At 39.4% G+C, this 18241-nt stretch overlaps 1 protein-coding gene across 5 annotated transcripts in view; it reads left to right on the top strand.

The window, feature by feature from the left end:
- dnm1l (dynamin 1-like) overlaps positions 1-18241 on the top strand; it is a 68509-nt gene that overhangs the window by 15647 nt on the left and 34621 nt on the right. For 2 of the 5 annotated variants that reach the window (XM_043709253.2, XM_043709251.2), the window contains exons 2-6: positions 2594-2741; positions 6275-6313; positions 12366-12412; positions 15406-15477; positions 16097-16183. In XM_043709253.2, coding sequence (XP_043565188.1) covers positions 2594-2741; positions 6275-6313; positions 12366-12412; positions 15406-15477; positions 16097-16183 — 393 coding nt within the window. The remainder of the gene's footprint in view (positions 1-2593; positions 2742-6274; positions 6314-12365; positions 12413-15405; positions 15478-16096; positions 16184-18241) is intronic. The other 3 variants (XM_043709254.2, XM_043709252.2, XM_043709256.2) reach the window with 2 other exon arrangements.

Raw genomic sequence — 18241 nt, 5'->3', positions numbered from 1 at the left:
ATGAGGTCCATGCAATAGATCATATGATGTAGGAACAGCCATCGTGACTGCTTTGCAATTCAATGAGATTGTCACTCAGTTGATAATCTTCAACTCCACTCTTCTGCCTTTTCCCCATACCACTTGATTCCCTTATTGATTAAAAACCTGTTTATCTTGGTCTTGAATATTCTTAATGATCAATCCTCAGAAGCTTTCTACAGTAAAGAGTTCCCACAGATTCATTACATTCTGAGAGAAATTCCACCTCTTCTATCTTAAATGGGTGATCCCTTCCTCTGAGATTATAAGACCATAAGAAGTAGGAATAGAAGTAAGGCCATTCGGCCCATCAAGTCCACTCCGTCATTCAATCATGACTGATGGGCATTTCAATGCCACTGACTGCACTTTCCTTGTATTCATTAATTCCTTGCGAGATTAACAATTTATTAATCTCTGCCTTGAAGACATTTAACATCCCTGCCTCCACTGCATTCTGTGGCAGTGAGTTCCACAGGCTCACCACTCTCTGGCTGAAGAAATATACCCTCTGGTCCAAGCCTATCCCACAAGGTGAAAGAGCCTCTCTACATCTTCCCTTTCAGGCTCTCTAAAAATCTTGTTTGTTTCAGTAAGGTTGGATCTCATTTTTCTAAATTCCAGTGAGTACAATTCCAACTTACACTGCCTCTCCTCAAAAGAAAATCCCTCCATACCTGGGATCAACCTAGTGAACCTTCCTTGGACTGCCTCCATTGCCCTTAGATAAAGGGGCCAAAATTGTTCGCAGTATTCGAGGTATAGTCTGACTAGTTCTTTGTATAGTTTTACGAAGACTTCCCTATTTTTAATACTTCATTTCTTCTGAAATGAGGATGGGCAATAAATAGTGGCCCACCCAACTACATCCACATCCCATGAATGGATGATGGTAATAATCTTGAAGAATTCCCTGGCCAGCTCAGGGAAGGAATTCCCTTCCACTTTGTGACTATCTGAGACATTTCCATGACTGTGGCTTCATTACATGCCTGCTTCCACATCAGCTTATCTCTCTTGCTCAAAAACGTGACCTGAATTTTATTGTTCTTTAGGCTTCTATGAACATGTCACTAAGGTTGATTTATATGTCTATTGCATATTCAAACTGACAAGATAATTTCTTTAATGCAAGAGTATAATCTGCATCAGTTTCATTTGTCAACTGCATCCATTCATGGATTTCAAGGCTCAGTGCAGTCATATTCTCAGTCATGTTTTAATACGATTGCAGAATCTCATTAATTTTAGCACATTTCATGGAACATGGACAACACTGGTCAGATGCTATCTGAATTTTGACTCATGAGTAAAATATTTACTTCATCGTCATCTTGCATTTTATTGAGGTTGAACCAAATAACCATTCAAGGGGCATTGGATGATTACTTGGATGAAATAATGTGCAGGTGTAAGGGGAAGAAGGAGGAGATTGGCAGTACATAATGGCGCTCATTTAATCAGCTGGTGCAGATCTGAGGGGAGGAATGGCTTCCTCCTGCGCTGTTACACCTCTGCATTTCTGTGATAAAGACCAACATTCTATTTACCTTTCTATTACCTATAAAACTTGTATTCCAGTTTTTTTGTGATTCATAAATGTGGAACCAAAATCCCTTTTATGCTGCACTTTTCTGCAGTCATACTCAATTTAAATAATATTCAGCTCCTCTATTTTCCTGCCAATATACCTAACCTCAAGTTTTCCCACATTAAACTCCATCAGACAAGATTTTGTCCACTCGCTCACCCCACCTATATAATGTGGATTCTTTGTACCATCTTCTAATTTGCTTTCCCACTTAGTTTTGTGTCATCCCCAAAGTTGCCTTCCCAACTGTGTTTTGGGTCATCTGAAAACTTCCCTCATCATAGTCATTCCTATATATTTTAAATAATTGTAATCCTTGTGCTCTCTGCTTGTTACAAGTTGCTGTCCTGAGAAAGCTGTCTTTATCCAAATGCTATGCTTTTTATTAGTTAGCCAGTCCTCTATCCATGCTAACACGCTACTATCAACACCATTGGCTTTAATCTTATTAAGTAGCCTTATGTGCAGTAACTCATTAAATGTTTTTTGGAAATTCAAATATATTACAACTAGTGACTTCTCTTCACCTATCCTGCTTGTTACCTTAAAGAATTCTAAAAATGGTTAAGCATGGTCAGGTAAGTTCAGTTCCGAAAAGAAATCCCGATTACTGATGGCGAGAGATCAGATGACCATATGCTTCACTGAAAACTTCAATTTTAAATGCTAGTTTAAAAACAATTTCAAGTCTTTTTTTACGCTTCTGTATTTGTTTTCCTCAGTTTTCACCTTACAACTCTGCTGAGAGCCAAAGTCATGATTTTACTGGCTTAAGTAAATAATTGAACAATATGTCAGTTCTGTCACTGGAACTGGCCTCAAATTAGCAGAAATATTAGACGATGGTGAAATATGCCCTGCTACTCCAATATATGTTTTTTTGCAAAGGCCAGTAATGGGAATTGGAGCAAACTCTGTACATCACAACCTTATATGTTATCATTTTTTAACAGACTGTTTCTATTTTGTGATTCATGACAGAGCAGCGGAAAAAGCTCAGTACTGGAGAGTCTGGTAGGTAAGGACTTGCTCCCCAGAGGCACTGGTATTGTCACTCGAAGGCCGTTAATACTGCAGCTAGTGAATGTTTCCCCTGAGGACCAGCGGAAAGGAGCAGGCGATGATGACGGTATGTCTTTTAAAATTTACATTGTAATAATTTACATAAAGTTTGTTCAGCAGCCTTGGACAGAAATTTGAGAATAATGATGCTGATTTTATCTGATTGTATTTTGCTGAGCTTCAAACTCTTAACAGTTCAAATCCTCATCTGATAGTTTGACTCCAGTTTTCTCTCTATGACTGAGTTTGGAAACTAAACAGCTTAGTAGTTCAAAATGTATTTTAACATTGATGCCCTACTATACTTGTACACCATAAACATAATGTCTCTTCCAATGTTAGTAATATCACTGAAAATTTGCAGGCTAATCCAAATTCCGTCAGTGGCCACATTTGTTTGAAACCGAATCCAATTCATTGAAGTTATTTGTATTTTTAGAAGTTGCTAATTACAACTAAACTGTTTGGGCACATTATCAGTCACAAAACAAATCACTTTGAGAAATTCTGTGGCGAGCAGAACAGTCATACTAATGATTACTCTGGCTTCTGCACCTTCCTTCTATTGTGTTCAGAATGATATTGATTATCAAGCAGCCACACAAGAAACCCTGCAATTACTTCATTAGCAGAGACTGGAAGTTGAACTTGGGACAATTCAAAGAGTGTCCGTTTGATGTAACCTTCATGCCTCACAAGTACCAAACATCTCCCGTAAAAGCCATTGCCCCGTTGATGTTTAATGAAATTATAATTGCTAAATTCTTCAGTATAAACACCTGAGGAAGAAGTTTTACATTATCTATAAACTGAACTGAACCAACCAAATAAATGTAGTAGCTACAAATCAGACGCTAGGAATTCTGTGATAAGTAAACTTACCACCTGTTTCCCCAGTGTCTGTCCATTACCTGCCAGATGGAAGTCATGAATGTGATGGAATATTTTCCACTTGCTTGGATGGGTTGACAAAATACTCAAGAAGCTCATCACCTTAAACATTGACTTCCTTTCCATTGTTGAACAGTGGCAATGGTGTATGCCATCTATAAGATGCATTGCAGTAACATACCAAAGCTCCTTCAAATCTAATATAGGGAAGGACAATGGTAGCAGATGCATGGGAGCACCACGCTCTGCAAATTCTCCTCCATGTCACATCCCATCCCGACTGGACCCATTTCCTTCACTATTGCAGTATCAAAATCCAGCCAGTCTCCCTAACAGCACTGTGGGTGCTATTATATCCCACGAACTGGAGCGGTTCAAAGGAAACTGCTTACCACATTCTCCAGGGCAATGGGATAGGCAATAAACACCATCCTAGTCAGCAATTCCCACATCCCATAAATAAATAAAAATAATCTATCTAGGAATATGATCCAGACTTATCACAAAGAAATTAGGTAAATTAGAAAATAGTATGACAATTCTGTTTGCCATAGAATTTCTTAATGAATTATTTCTTGAATGATAATGTGACCTTTAGTAGATTTACATTATCTTTTATTTTTCATTTTGTTTTTGCTGTGAAAGCCAAGAATTTGAGAAGCAGCATGCTGTTTGCTTCAAAGTAGTGATGAATCAGGAAGGATTACTGTTGAGGTTTCAACCTGTAAGTTATTGACAAGCTGTAGGATTTAGAAGATATTCTAATTTCACAAAATATAACATCTTAAATTTCTTTTACATTGTGAGTTGAACACATGATTTTATGGGATAGATTTTTTGTTTTCATGACTTTAGTTCAAACACACCATTTATTATATTGAAAGCCTTATTAGATTCCCTACAGTGTGGAAACAGGCCCTTCTGCCCAACAGTCCACATTGACCCTCTAAAGAGTAACCCACCCAGACCCATTTCCCTCTGACTAATGCACCTAACACTATGGGCAATTTAGCATGACCAATTCCCCTGACCTGCACATCTTTGGAATGTGGGAGGAAACCAGAGCAACTGGAGGAAATCCACGCAGACACTGGGAGAATGTGCAAACTCCACACAGACAGTCGCCCGAGGCTGGAATCAAACCTGGGATCCTGGTGCTGTGAGGCAGCAATGCTAACCACTGTGCCACCGTGCTTCTTTAACTCCCCTTTCTTACTCCCCTTACTTTCAACGATGTTACTCCCTACCTATGACATCTCTCCTTTTATCCCACCCACCCCATGATTTAAAATTTCAGTTGTTGTGTGATGCATAGAAATGAATTATTTATTTGGTAAACATAAATCCCTGGAGCCAAACATTTCTCCCTCATTTGATGGCTTTATGGTAATTAGTCCACCTCTTAGTCTGTAAAAGGGACACTCCTCAGTAATGTACAACAATGTATTTCTCCACATGTGTCCAAGGAGCTCTATATAGAGACCCCAGTTATGGAAGTTGGCTGCAGAAAACCTCTGGCTTGTCTTGAACCTGCTTAACTTTCGCTGTGGTAATTTAAAGCCTGCAATCCGTTGTGACATGGGGTACATCGTCCTGCTCAATTTAATCCAGAAACACAGAAAAGACTTATCCTGTGCAGTAATCTATGAAAATTCTATAGGCCAAGAACTAGTTAAAGTAAAAATTAACAACTTTATTTCTTAAAAGTATAACAGAGTAATTAACAAACAACTATTTACACCTCCTTCCTGTAACCTATCTTTTATCTTCCTCTTCTACAGTATTAGTCCCATTAAAATTCCCAATTAAGATTTACAAAACAAAATTTCTTATCTCAAAACCAGGCAGCTTTCGGTTCTTCTCTGTATTCCGGTCTTATTTTACTTCTTAGGGATTCTGCTTTACAGGTTACTGATCGATAAAGGTACCTTTTTAAGAGAGCTATTTTTCTGGGCAGTTTGCAGATGTCATTGGCTTGGCGGTTCTCCTCCCAAATGTTCAATTTTCCCCAGTCTTGTATCCCCAAGGCATCAGATTGTGTCATTGGCTTTTATGATTGTCAATATCCTAAATTCAAACTTGATTGGAATTTGGTATTTTCAGGGTATAATTTAAACTGATTTGCCGAATTCAAACTTGTTTTTGTCTCATAGCAACTCAGCCAGTGGTATCTAATCTGAACCAAATGTTACATTGTTTCTTATTAGAATACTTGCTGTCACTGCTGACTTTTAATCCTCTTAAAGATACAGTACACCAACATCTTCATAACACATTTGACAAATGGGGTTTGTCATAAGGAACATAAGGGAATATACTTGGAGAGGGCTAACAGCACAAGGGATTTCACTTTGATTGGTAGAAGCCTGACAATCACAGGTTCTATATAAATACAAGTTGTCACCATCGATTAGTGGATCCCATTTGGGTGGGATGCTCTTTAGAGGGTTGGTGGAGACTCTATGGTTCAAGTGGCCAGCTCCCACACTGTAGGAATTTTATGATTCTCTAAATATTCTTGACATTTAATAAATAAAAATGTCAGGTGAAACTTGGGCTATTTAATTCTTGATTTTTCTCTTACAGGTAATGTATGAATAATATTTATTGTATCTCTTTCATTTTGTATGAGGGAGAAAGTATTTAATTTAAATCAGCATCTTGTAAGCAGACACCCATTTAACACTTATGCTGTTTCTCTAACTACAGACACAGCCATGTGGAAAAATTATGGCCAGCTTCACAAAGGTTTCCGCTTCCTTTGTTTACCTGTTTCTGTGCATCGTGTCTGTTCTTTGCATGGCTTTGGATCATTTTTAGTTTTACACTTCTAAAGGATAACCATTTTGAATTTGAATTACATAAAAGTCTGTTTGTGTTTTATTATGGTTGATATTAAAAGTTTGAAGTGAGGCTTTTTCTAGATAAAATAGGATGCAGAAAAGTTTTGAAGCACAGGTCCTAGGCTGTAGTTTCCACGTGAGAATTTACCCAACACTTTCTCCCACAACAAAGGTCTCCAGTGATCACTCGAAACTTTATCATAGGATGAGTAATTGGTGCAACTCGTAACAGAGCAGTTATTGAGGAAGCCTGGGAATAAACTATGCTAGAGAGAAAGTGAGGACTGCAGATGCTGGAGATCAGAGCTGAAAATGTGTTGCTGGAAAAGCGCAGCAGGTCAGCCAGCATCCAGGGAACAGGAGACCGACTGATCCTGCACGGACTCCGGACTACGTTCAGACCAACAAAATTTGGACCCAACCAGGACAACCAGTACCTACAACAAATCCGAAGCCTCCAGCAAAAGACCTCCCTCCGGATCCTTCGCTCCACGCTTGCAGCCATGCGCCGCTACCTACAATCCCTGCAATTCGACCTACCCCAGCTCAGGACAACACTCTCACAGACCTGTAAAGGACCTCTACTGTTCTTCATCCACAGAAGAATCCATACACTAAATAAACAGTTCTTCCGAAGGGCTTATGCCCGAAATGTCGATTCTCCTGTTCCTTGGATGCTACCTGACCTGCGCTTTTCCAGCAACACATTTTCAGCAATAAACTATGCTACGTCTGTATAGGTACAAATCAAGTGATATTAAATAATTGATTAAACATTTTGTGCATTTGAGCAGAGGAACGCTTTTTTTAAGGACTTTGAATATGTTAGTGACAGCCCTGGCCAGCTGTAACATTTACAGTAACAATGTTTTTCAGACGTTGTTGTGGTTCTGTTCGCCGAGCTAGGAATTTGTGTTGCAGACGTTTCGTTCCCTGTCTAGGTGACATCCTCAGTGCTTGGGAGCCTCCTGTGAAGTGCTTCTGTGATGTTTCCTCCGGCATTTATAGTGAATTGTATCTGCCGCTTCCGGTTGTCAGTTCCAGCTGTCCGTTGCAGTGGCCGGTATATTGGGTCCAGGTCGATGTGCTTATTGATTGAATCTGTGGATGAATGCCATGCCTCTAGGAATTCCCTGGCTGTTCTCTGTTTGGCTTGTCCTATAATAGTAGTGTTGCCCCAGTCGAACTCATGTTGCTTGTCGAGTTCGACTGGGACAACACTACTATTATAGGACAAACCAAACAGAGAACAGCCAGGGAATTCCTAGAGGCATGGCATTCATCCACAGATTCAATCAATAAGCACATCGACCTGGACCCAATATACTGACCACTGCAACGGACAGCTGGAACTGACAACCGGAAGCGGCAGATACAAATCACTATAAATGCCAGAGGAAACATCACAGAAGCGCTTCACAGGAGGCTCCCAAGCACTGAGGATGTCACCTAGACAGGGGACGAAACGTCTGCAACACAAATTCCCAGCTCGGCGAACAGAACTACAACAACGAGCACCTGAGCTATAAATCTTCGCACAAACTTCGTTTTTCAGAAGTACTCAGAATTGTATAATAAAGATTTTGCAAGGATGATATGAGAGCTACAAGAGAACAACTGTTAGGAAAGGCAGAGCAGACTGGTCCCTTGAAAAGAGAACTCAAATAAGTGACAGGAGTGATAGTGAAGGGATTTGCAAAAGATATTTCCATTTGTATAGAAATTCTAAACACAGGATTGTAAAGATAATTGCTAGTAATGCAGGAAAGATTTCTGTGTGGTTCAAGGTGGCACCACTTATCACAGTGGCTGAGGTGAAAAACAGCAGTACATTTAAAGGAACGTTAAGTTAGTATACAAGTGAATAAGGAATGAAAGGATATGTTAATAAAGTGAGATGCATTAAGATGGGAGGAGAAATATGAAGTTCAGTGTAATTCAATGTGCCTGATTTCATTTGAATTATCTTAAAGTGATGGTTATGAGCAATTCTCATCAGTGCAGTCAAGGATTCGGTCAGCACTTCACAATCAACCAATGGTGCTTAATGAACAGGAGACACTTCATCCCCACAGTAACTGCTATTCACTTAAATCCTTCATAAAGAGCATCACTGAAGATACTTTGGGTTTCTTAATCAGGAAATATCAAGACTGATTTAGTGAGAATGACGAGGACAAATAAATCACAATGCTGAGCTCCAGCGTAAGTCCCATGACTGAAGGAACAGATGGTGGATGGAACAAAATCCTTGCCAGCTATGACGTACATGAAGTCTTCAGCACAGTCAAGACCACCAATGGCCCAAACATCGAAGGACCTACCCCTACTGCGAGCTAACAACATGGTGACACTTGGGCAGAGAAACAGCCCTCAGTGGAAGGGCTAATTTGAGGATTTCTTCAACGAAGACTCTGTCCTCAATATGAGTGCCCTTAACCAAATCCTACAGCAAGCTAGCTATCACCATCTCAGCACAACCTCAGCCTGATATGAAATTGGAATGGCCATCTGTCAACTAATAACATTACCAGCTGCAGGCTCAGTGGGCTGTGGGGCCTGCTGCTGCTCTTTTACAAACAAAATTCCTGCAGAAGTGCTAAGATATAGCAGAAAGGCACTCTTGGCAAGAATATACTGATTGATTGCTTTCTGGCTAAAGAACTCTGAGCACACCACATTCTGTCCATCAACAGGCACAAGTGGACATGATTTTCTGAGCAAGACAAGTCCAAGGAAAATGCAGAAAGCTGCAATGACGTCTGTATATGGCCTTCCTTGACCTCACCAGGATCTTCAACTTTCTAACCAGTCTCCTGTTGACGACTTAGGCTCAAAACAGTGGAGAGATTATGAAAGATGAAGAAAGGAATGCTCACAGTTAATGTGGAAAAACAATGTCAGACATCACACAACACAAGGTTATAGTCCAACAGGTTTAATTGAAATCATAATCTTTCGGACCATTTCTCCTTCATTAGGTAACGTGAGGAGAAGAACTCAGGCACAAAATTTACAGGCATGGAGATCAAAAGATCATACAAATGGTGTGAGTGGAGTGTCGACAGGCTGAATAACAAGTCTCCGCAGGTGATCAAAAATGATAATATGCTTTTAATTTTTTGTGATTATCTCTCTGGCTCAATTACTTAGACCAAGGGTCAGCCCTTCACTTGCTATTTAGCTGTTGACACTTTACTCACACCGTCTGACATTTTTGATTGCCTGCAGAGACTTGTTATTTGGCCTGTTGACACTCCGCTCGCACCTGTTGTACGATCTTTTGATCTCTCTGCTTGTAAATTCTGTGCCTTTGTGCTTCTCTGCACTTCATCTGACGATGGAGCAGTGCTCTGAAAGCTTGCGATTTCAATTGTTGGGTTATAACCTGGTGTTATGTGATTTCTGACCTTGTCCACCCCAGTTTAATACTGGCACCTCCACCTTATGGAAAAACAATGATCTAAAGTAGTGACTGCATGATCGTTGAAATGCAACTGAGGGTTGATCTAAGAATGGCTACAGGCTTTTTGATTTGGAGGTGCCGGTGTTGGACTGGGGTGTACAAAGTTAAAAATCACAAACACCAGGTTATAGTCCAACAGGTTTAATTGGAAGCACAGTAGCTTTCGAGCGCCGCTCCTTCATCAGGTGGTTGTCCTTTAACCACCTGATGAAGGAATGGTACTCCAAAAGCTAGTGTGCTTCCAGTTAAACCTGTTGGACTATAACCTGGTGTGTGACTTTTAACTTTTTATAGGCTTTTTGTTACAGCTAGGTGCAGTCCTCAGGAAGAGGTCATTTATCCTGGAGTGTAATTGATATGGGTTTGAGTGAATGATAAAATTCTTCTCCATAGAATGTAGGTTATTGGCCTGTCTCAAGACATCACATTGTCTTTGAATTGTTTATTCCAGGTGCATCATGTCTTGAGAGCCCATCCCTTTAAGGGGTCATGTATTACAGGTCTCATAGTCACGGTCTGTCTTATATGGAAAAAAATATAAGGAATTATGATGTGGAGCATTTTTTTGAATGAAGAGGCTGTCCTCTCCAGAGATTCATGACGAAAAAGTGAAGGGCAATTTATTTTTCTTTAGTGTAGGTGGCTCCTGTTTTGGGCTAAGTATGAGGTTAGGATAATTTGTCAACCTAGTCTTTAAAGTTTAATTTTCTTTGAGAAGATGAAGCTTTTAGAGGACTGTCAACTGTTTCCATACTGCCTGTTGGTGTGCCAGATTTGATTCCTGTTTAGTTGAATGATTGAATCCAAAGTAACATTATTTTGGGAAAAAAAAGAGATTATAACATGCTGAATTATTTTGCTGAGTAAATGTTGAACTTCAAATGTTCTTCAAATGAAGTGTTGAACTTATTTTCTGAAGACCATTTCTAACCTTTAGATGTTGGATTTATGAAGGTCACTAATTGAAGTTTTTAGCTATAAATACATGAGTTATTGACAAAACTGAGACCAAGTTTCCATTAGTTTTCAGAACGTTCTGAAATTTATTTGCAGAGTTGGGTCTCAGAGGAATATTGCTTTTGCCACATTATTATATCAGCAAAGAAGAGGAGAATTTGGAGAAGTACAGAGAAATTGAAACTAGCCCTTTCGTAGAACTTTTGGGCGTGACTTTAGCAAGTATGGCTGATCCCTGCTAACATTGCTTCACTTCACTGAATTATAGCTGATGACTCTTTGATCTCTTGAACATCCATCAAGGCTTCAATCTGACCAGGGCAAAATTACATTATCTTAGTGAGGACGATGAGAATTTTGAAGGTGTCGCATTGCTCCTGATTCCACTCTAGTATCTTATCTCAAGATGTTTTCTTCCATTAAGTAGCATGCTATGTGACTTATCCTGTGATAACTCATTTGACTGAACAGTGATAGGTATCCTGGCTTGAAAAATCACTCAGGTGTTCCAATTTTGAAGATGTTAACTATTCAGAATAACAGGTTTGTTAAAAAGCAACTAGTCTTGAAATTAGTACAGAATATTGGATTTATTACATGTTTTTCTTTATCTGTTTAGCTACATGTGTTCAAAACAGTTTGGGAATGATTGCAAAGTTTTAGAAGGTTTGTTAGCAGTATGCACAATATTGCAATTTGGTTCTGCTAATACAGTTGCTAATTTTTGCATACGGGGCGGCTATATTCTATAACATTGATTTCCTGAATAAATTGCTAATTTTTATAAATGCATCAGAATCCAAGTTTTCAACAGACTTTACTATGAGACTTGTATTGCCTTAGTCTGCCATGATGTGAAGATACCAGTGTTGGACTAAGGTGGACAAAGCCAGAAGTCACATGACATCAGGATATAGTACAACAGACATCACCTGATGAAGAAGTAGCACTCTGAAAGCTTGTGCTTTTAGGTAAATCTGTTGAACTAAAAACCTGGTGCTGGGTGACATCTGACTTAGTTTAGAAGTAAGACAGAAAGAGACTGAATTAAGTTTGCGCAATGCTAGAAGATAATGTAGTTGCTACATATTACAACATGATTCATATAATTGGTTCAGTTAATACTGTTTAACTCATCAGTTGATTCTGTATGGTAGTGAAGGACTTTTGTAGGAATGAATTGGGAGAAAATATCAATACAAGTGGCAACTTAAACTCTCAACTTGTAATGGATGGAATAGAATCTAGCTCATTGGCTCTAATAATGGTTCTGTTAGGGTATGTTTGTATCTCATTTGATAATAGGACTAATTTGTTAATTTGTAGCCTGGAAAATGAGCTCTATCTCCCAGCTTTAAAACTTGTTTAGATTTCTTTTGGATCTATTTTGTCATTTTTTAAGAAATAATTGTAGTTGCATTTTACCATTATAATTTGCTCACCTTTATTTCAATTTAATCATTGTTGTTAACTTAAAAAAAGCATGTCGAGTTAATTTTTTTTATATTTTAACTTCTTTTAACTTTGTTTAAAGGAATTGATGCAGAAGAATGGGGAAAATTTCTTCACACAAAACACAAGGTATGCTCATTGTTTGCTGTTAGGTTATTTCATATTGGGAACGTTTTAAGGCATATGAGTATAAAAGGTAGACCCAAAATCTGAAACTAGGTAATACATCAAATAAGAATTGTAATCTTCCACTCTACCAATACCATCAAGCCAATGAATGAACGTTGGCTCAAAGAAGAGTGCAGGAGGGCATGGCATAAGCAGCACCAGGCATGTAAAAATTAGGTGTTAACCTGGTGGAGCTACACCACAGATCTACTTGTATGCCAAATAGTATTAGCAGCAAATTCACAACCATCCAATAAGAACTGCCACATCCAATTGTGAATAATAGTGGACAGTTCACAACTCACCAGAGGAGGACTCTCCACAAATATCTCAATCTTCACTGATGAGGAAACCCAGAATATCAGTGCAAAAAATAAGACTGAAGCATTCTTAGAAGTGCTGTGTGATGATCCGTCTTAACCTCCTCCAGAGGTCCTCAGCATCACAGATGCCAACCTTCAACCATTGAATTCATTCCATAAGATATCAAGAAGTTGAAGGCATTGGAAAATGCAACGGCTATGGGCCCTGCCAACATTCCAGCAATATTACTGTTCTTGTGCTCCAGAATTTGTGGCACCCCTAATCAAACTCTTCAGTTATACTACAACAACGGCATCTATCCAACAGTGTGGACAATTAGCCAGATATGACCTGCACACAAAGAACAGGACAAATCCAAACTAACCAATTACCCCCTCACCCATCTACTCTTGATTATGTACAAAGTGATGGAAGGTGTCACAAGCAGTGCTGTCAAACTGCTTCTGACCTCATTACAGTTTTGGTTCAAACATGGACAGAAGAGCTGAATTCCTTATGCTGGAGTGATAGGTCTTTACATAAGAAATTATTTGTCTAAATGTGGCATTAAGGAACCCTAACCAAACTGGACTCAATGGGAATTGGGAAAATTCTCTGATGCTTGGAATTATGTCAGGCCTGAAGGAAGATTGTTGTAATTGTTGGGTATCAGTCATCTCATCTCTCGGATATCTCTGCACGGGTTCCTCAGGGTAGTTTCCTATGCCCAACCATCTTCAGCTGTTTCATCAATGACCTTTTCACGATCATTAGGTTAAAAAGTGGGAGTTTTGCTAATGATTGCTCAGTGTTCAGCACCAGTTGTGATGTAATCCATGTCCAAATGCAACAGGTTCTGACAAGTGGCAAGTAACATTCATCCTGTATCAAAGCCAGGATTATCTTCAACAAGCCAGGGAACTATAGACCGGTGAGCCTGACGTCGGTGGTGGGCAAGTTGTTGGAGAGAATCCTGAGGGACAGGATGTACATGTATTTGGAAAGGCAAGGACTGATTCGAGATAGTCAACATGGCTTTGTGCGTGGGAAATCATGTCTCACAAACTTAATTGAGTGTTTTGAAGAAGTAACAAAGAAGATTGATGAGGGCAGAGCAGTAGATGTGATCTATATGGACTTCAGTAAGGCGTTCGACAAGATTCCCCATGGGAGACTGATTAGCAAGGTTAGATCTCATGGAATACAGGGAGAACTAGCCATTTGGATACAGAACTGGCTCAAAAGTAGAAGACAGAGGGTGGTTGTGGAGGGTTGTTTTTCAGACTGGAGGCCTGTGTCCAGTGGAGTGCCACAAGGATCGGTGCTGGGCCCTCTACTTTTTGTCATTTACATAAATGATTTGGATGCGAGCATAAGAGGTACAGTTAGTAAGTTTGCAGATGACACCAAAATTGGAGGTGTAGTGGACAGCGAAGAGGGTTATCTCAGATTACAACAGGATCTTGACCAGGTGGGCCAATGGGCTGAGAAGTGGCAGATGGAGTTTATTTCAGATAAATGCGAGGTGTTGCATTTTGGGAAAGCAAATCTTAGCAGGACTCATACACTTAATGGTAAGGTCCTAGGGAGTGTTGCTGAACAAAGAGACCTTGGAGTGCAGGTTCATAGCTCCTTGGGCTAAACTCCTGAAATTCTTTCCCAGTGGCATTGTGGGTCTACTTAAATTGTGTGAACTGCAGTGGTTGAAGAAGCCAGCTCAGCACCATTTCCTTAAGGGCTACTAGAATTGAAATTTAAATGCCAGCCCAACTAGTGACACCTGCATCCCATGAGTGAATCAAAAACAAAACTGCACTTAGTGAAACTCTGGAGCGCAACACTATTAACTGCAGCAGAACCCAGATGAATCATGTAGTTAAATTATTTTGACTATCCTTTTTGACGATTTCCCTACTTTTCCTTCTCTCAGTTTACTGAAGGCTTGACTTGCCCAGTCTCCCTTCATCTATGATATAATTAATAAAAGACTGCAAGGTATTCAGTGCATTGGCTAGGGAAGACAAAAGAAGGGAAACATTGCCCCTGAGCCAGTCCCATGTTTACACATACTTATTTTCACTAGAGATGACTGAATAGTAGTCTCAAACAATAATTGCAACTGATTCGTTTCTCCACTCTTATTGATACAAAAGTAGCATACAGCAGATGCTGAAAATCAAAAACAAACTGAAAATGCTGGAAATACTCCACACACACTGCATATTTGTGGAGAGAAAATCAGTGTTATTATTTCAAATACATCAGTTATGCTGAAAGGTAAAATCTGAAATGTTTACTGTTTTCATCTCTCTGCAGTTACTGTCAGACTTGCTCACTACCTCCTGCATTTTCTGTTTTTGTTCTGATGCCTGTAAATCCGCACTCTCAGCTGAGGGTACTGCATAATGATTTAAAGAAAGACAGCGTCAGTTAGATAACATACTGATCTAATATGTCTTTCAGTATTTTTTAATATGAAAGACATTAACTTTGATCATTTCCCCCCCATTAACAAACTGAGGAAGCCTTGTTTAATACAACATAATTTTTTTTATGGTGGATGATTTCTTGCTGGTTTGAATGGGGTGAGGAAAAAACCAATCCATTACAATGTCAATGCCTTAACTATTTCATTATTTATCCCTTTACAGCTCTACACTGACTTTGATGAAATAAGGCAAGAAATAGAAAATGAGACAGAAAGAGTTTCTGGTGGCAATAAGGTAAAGATACAAATCAATTGGGATGAGGCACAAACTCCATAAACTTAATGCAAAAACCTGTACAGTTGGTTTTGTTTACACGTAGCAGGAGTAGACTAGTGAGCCCATCAAGTCTGCTCTGCTATCCAATGTGATCACAATTGATTGGATAATTCTCAATTCCACATTCCTGCTTTATTTACATTACTTTTGGTTCCCTAATGATTAGAAATCTGTCTATCTCGTCCTTGAATTTACTTAACAATCCAGCCTTGACGGCCATCTGTGGCAAAGAATTCCACAGAATCACCACCCTCTGAGAGGAAATGAAATCCTCCTCATCTCTGTGTTGAATGGGTGTTTTCTTTCTCTGATATATTATCTCATTGATGTTCAAAATGAATTTTGAACACCACAGTTTCAAAAGAAAATATATTTAATGTTGGCAGTCATTAAAACTGGAAATGCATAGCAGACTAAACACTTTGATCTAGAAAAGCATAATGAAATTAAAACATTGTGAAAGTGGCAAATATATCCTCCAAAACTGCTCTTAAAACTTGAATGAAGTAATGGTTTCCAAAGCCTATATTTAATATTGTGCATTCCTATTTCATTTATACCATTTTTACTGTTGCAGGGTATTAGTATTGAACCAATTCACCTCAGGATCTTCTCACCGCATGTGGTTAATTTAACACTTGTCGATCTTCCTGGAATGACAAAGGTATGGTATGTTCCTACAGTCACAGTCATCCAGAGCTATTGGAATTTGCTGGTTATAGTTAATTAACGTTCATCAAGGTACCATGCACAACTGATCCAATAATTACTGTGAAAGGTAGCATGAATTGCATCCAATCTTTCATTAGCTGTTTCTGTCCTATTTCATTTAACTTGCTTTTTCTACCTATTTTGACAGCTTCCTTCTTTCCTGCCCTAAAATACTAAACACGCAAGGTTATAGTTCTAGGGATGAGGGGATAATATCCCTACTTCTGAGCCAGTGTACTGGATTCAAGCCCCACCTTCTCCAGAGGTTATTGGCGCAAGTTGATGGAAAAATATGTTTCCGTGGAAGTGCCCAAGTGACCATTTTTCTTAGAAAAGGTTGACATTGACAAAGCTGTTCATCTGAGGCAGTTGTTTCACAGAATCCAATTTCCCTCTTGCTTGACAGTAAAGAAGGTTACCTAAAATTACAAAGGGATCTTGATCTATTGGGCCAACGGCCTGAGGAGTGGCAGAAGGTAGTGTTGTCGAACAGAAACCTAGGGGTTCAGGTACGTAGTTCTTTGAAAGTTGCGTCACAGGTAGACAGGTGGTTAAGGTGTTTATCATGCTTGTTTTCATTGCTCAGACTATTGAGTATAGGAGTTGGTAAGTCATGTTGAGGTTGTACAGGATGTTGCTAAGGCTACTTTTTGGTGTACTGTGTACAGTTCTGGTTACTTTGCTATAGGAAGAATATTATTAAATTTGAAGAGAGTTCAGAGAGATTTACAAGGATGTTGCCAGGACTGCAGGGTTTGACTTATAAGGGGAGACTGGGTGGACTGGGACTTCGTTCACTGGAGCATCGTAGGTTGAGAAGTGACCTTGTGGAGGTTTTTAAAATCATGAGGGGTATAGATAAGGTGAATGGCAGATGTCCTTTTCCCAAGGATAGGAGAGTTCAAATCTAGGAGGCATATTTTTAAGGTGAGAGCAAAAAGACTTAAAAAGGACCTGAGGGATAACATTTTCATACAGGGTGGTTTGTATGTGGAATGAACTGCCAGAGGAAATGGTAATTCAGGTACAGTTTGTGGGCTGCACGGTGGCACAGTGGTTAGCACTGCTGCCTCACAGCGCCAGAGACCCGGGTTCAATTCCCGCCTCAGGCGACTGACTGTGTGGAGTTTGCACGTTCTCCCCGTGTCTGCGTGGGTTTCCTCCGGGTGCTCCGGTTTCCTCCCACAGTCCAAAGATGTGCAGGTCAGGTGAATTGGCCATGCTAAATTGCCCGTAGTGTTAGGTAAGGGGTAAAATGTAGGGGTATGGGTGGGTTGCGCTTCGGTGGGGCAGTGTGGACTTGTTGGGCCGAAGGGCCTGTTTCCACACTATAAGTAATCTAATCTAATCTAATCTAATCTAAAAAAGTTAAAATATTTAAAAGACATTTGAATAGGAAAGGTTGAGAGGGATTTGGGCCAAACGGCAAGTGGGACTAGTTTAGTTTGGGAAATTTGGTTGCTATTACAAGTTAGATCAACAGGCATGTTTCCATGCTGTATGACTCTGTGTTATGGAACAGATATCATGAATAGTAGACGGGGTGACTCCCTCTTGCTCTCTCCCTATCCAAAATATAAAAGCAAATTAAAACCATCTCTGGCATTACCTTTTTTGAGGTCAGTTAACTGAACTTAAATCAGGAATTTATTCTGCTCAATCTAGTTCACTGCCACACTGTTGCATTTACAAACTACATAAAATGGAGGAAAAGCTGAATGATAAAAACTTGCCATCGGTATCAAAACAATTCATTACTGAAATGTTCCAGAAAAGAAATGTGTAGTAACCGACTTATTTTCAGCACAACAAATCTTGCCTTGTTGTCATGCTTATTATGTTGATGCAAACAACAGTTATTTCAGTATTGTGCTTATAACTCTATGTAAGATGATCACAAAAAAAAATCAGACTTCAGAAAAAATTCTGGAACTCGAAGGTAGTTTAATTGTGACCACTGCCAAGTATCACAAAAACAAAATCTGTTCACTCATGTCCATTTAAGGGAAGG

This window comes from Chiloscyllium plagiosum, unplaced genomic scaffold (assembly GCF_037043375.1).
Source record: "Chiloscyllium plagiosum isolate Xiang-an unplaced genomic scaffold, Cpla_swu_hap1 HiC_scaffold_19, whole genome shotgun sequence".
NCBI lineage: Eukaryota > Metazoa > Chordata > Chondrichthyes > Orectolobiformes > Hemiscylliidae > Chiloscyllium > Chiloscyllium plagiosum.
The sequence above is the reverse complement of the archived record's forward strand: the minus strand, read 5'-3'. Positions and strand labels throughout refer to the sequence as shown.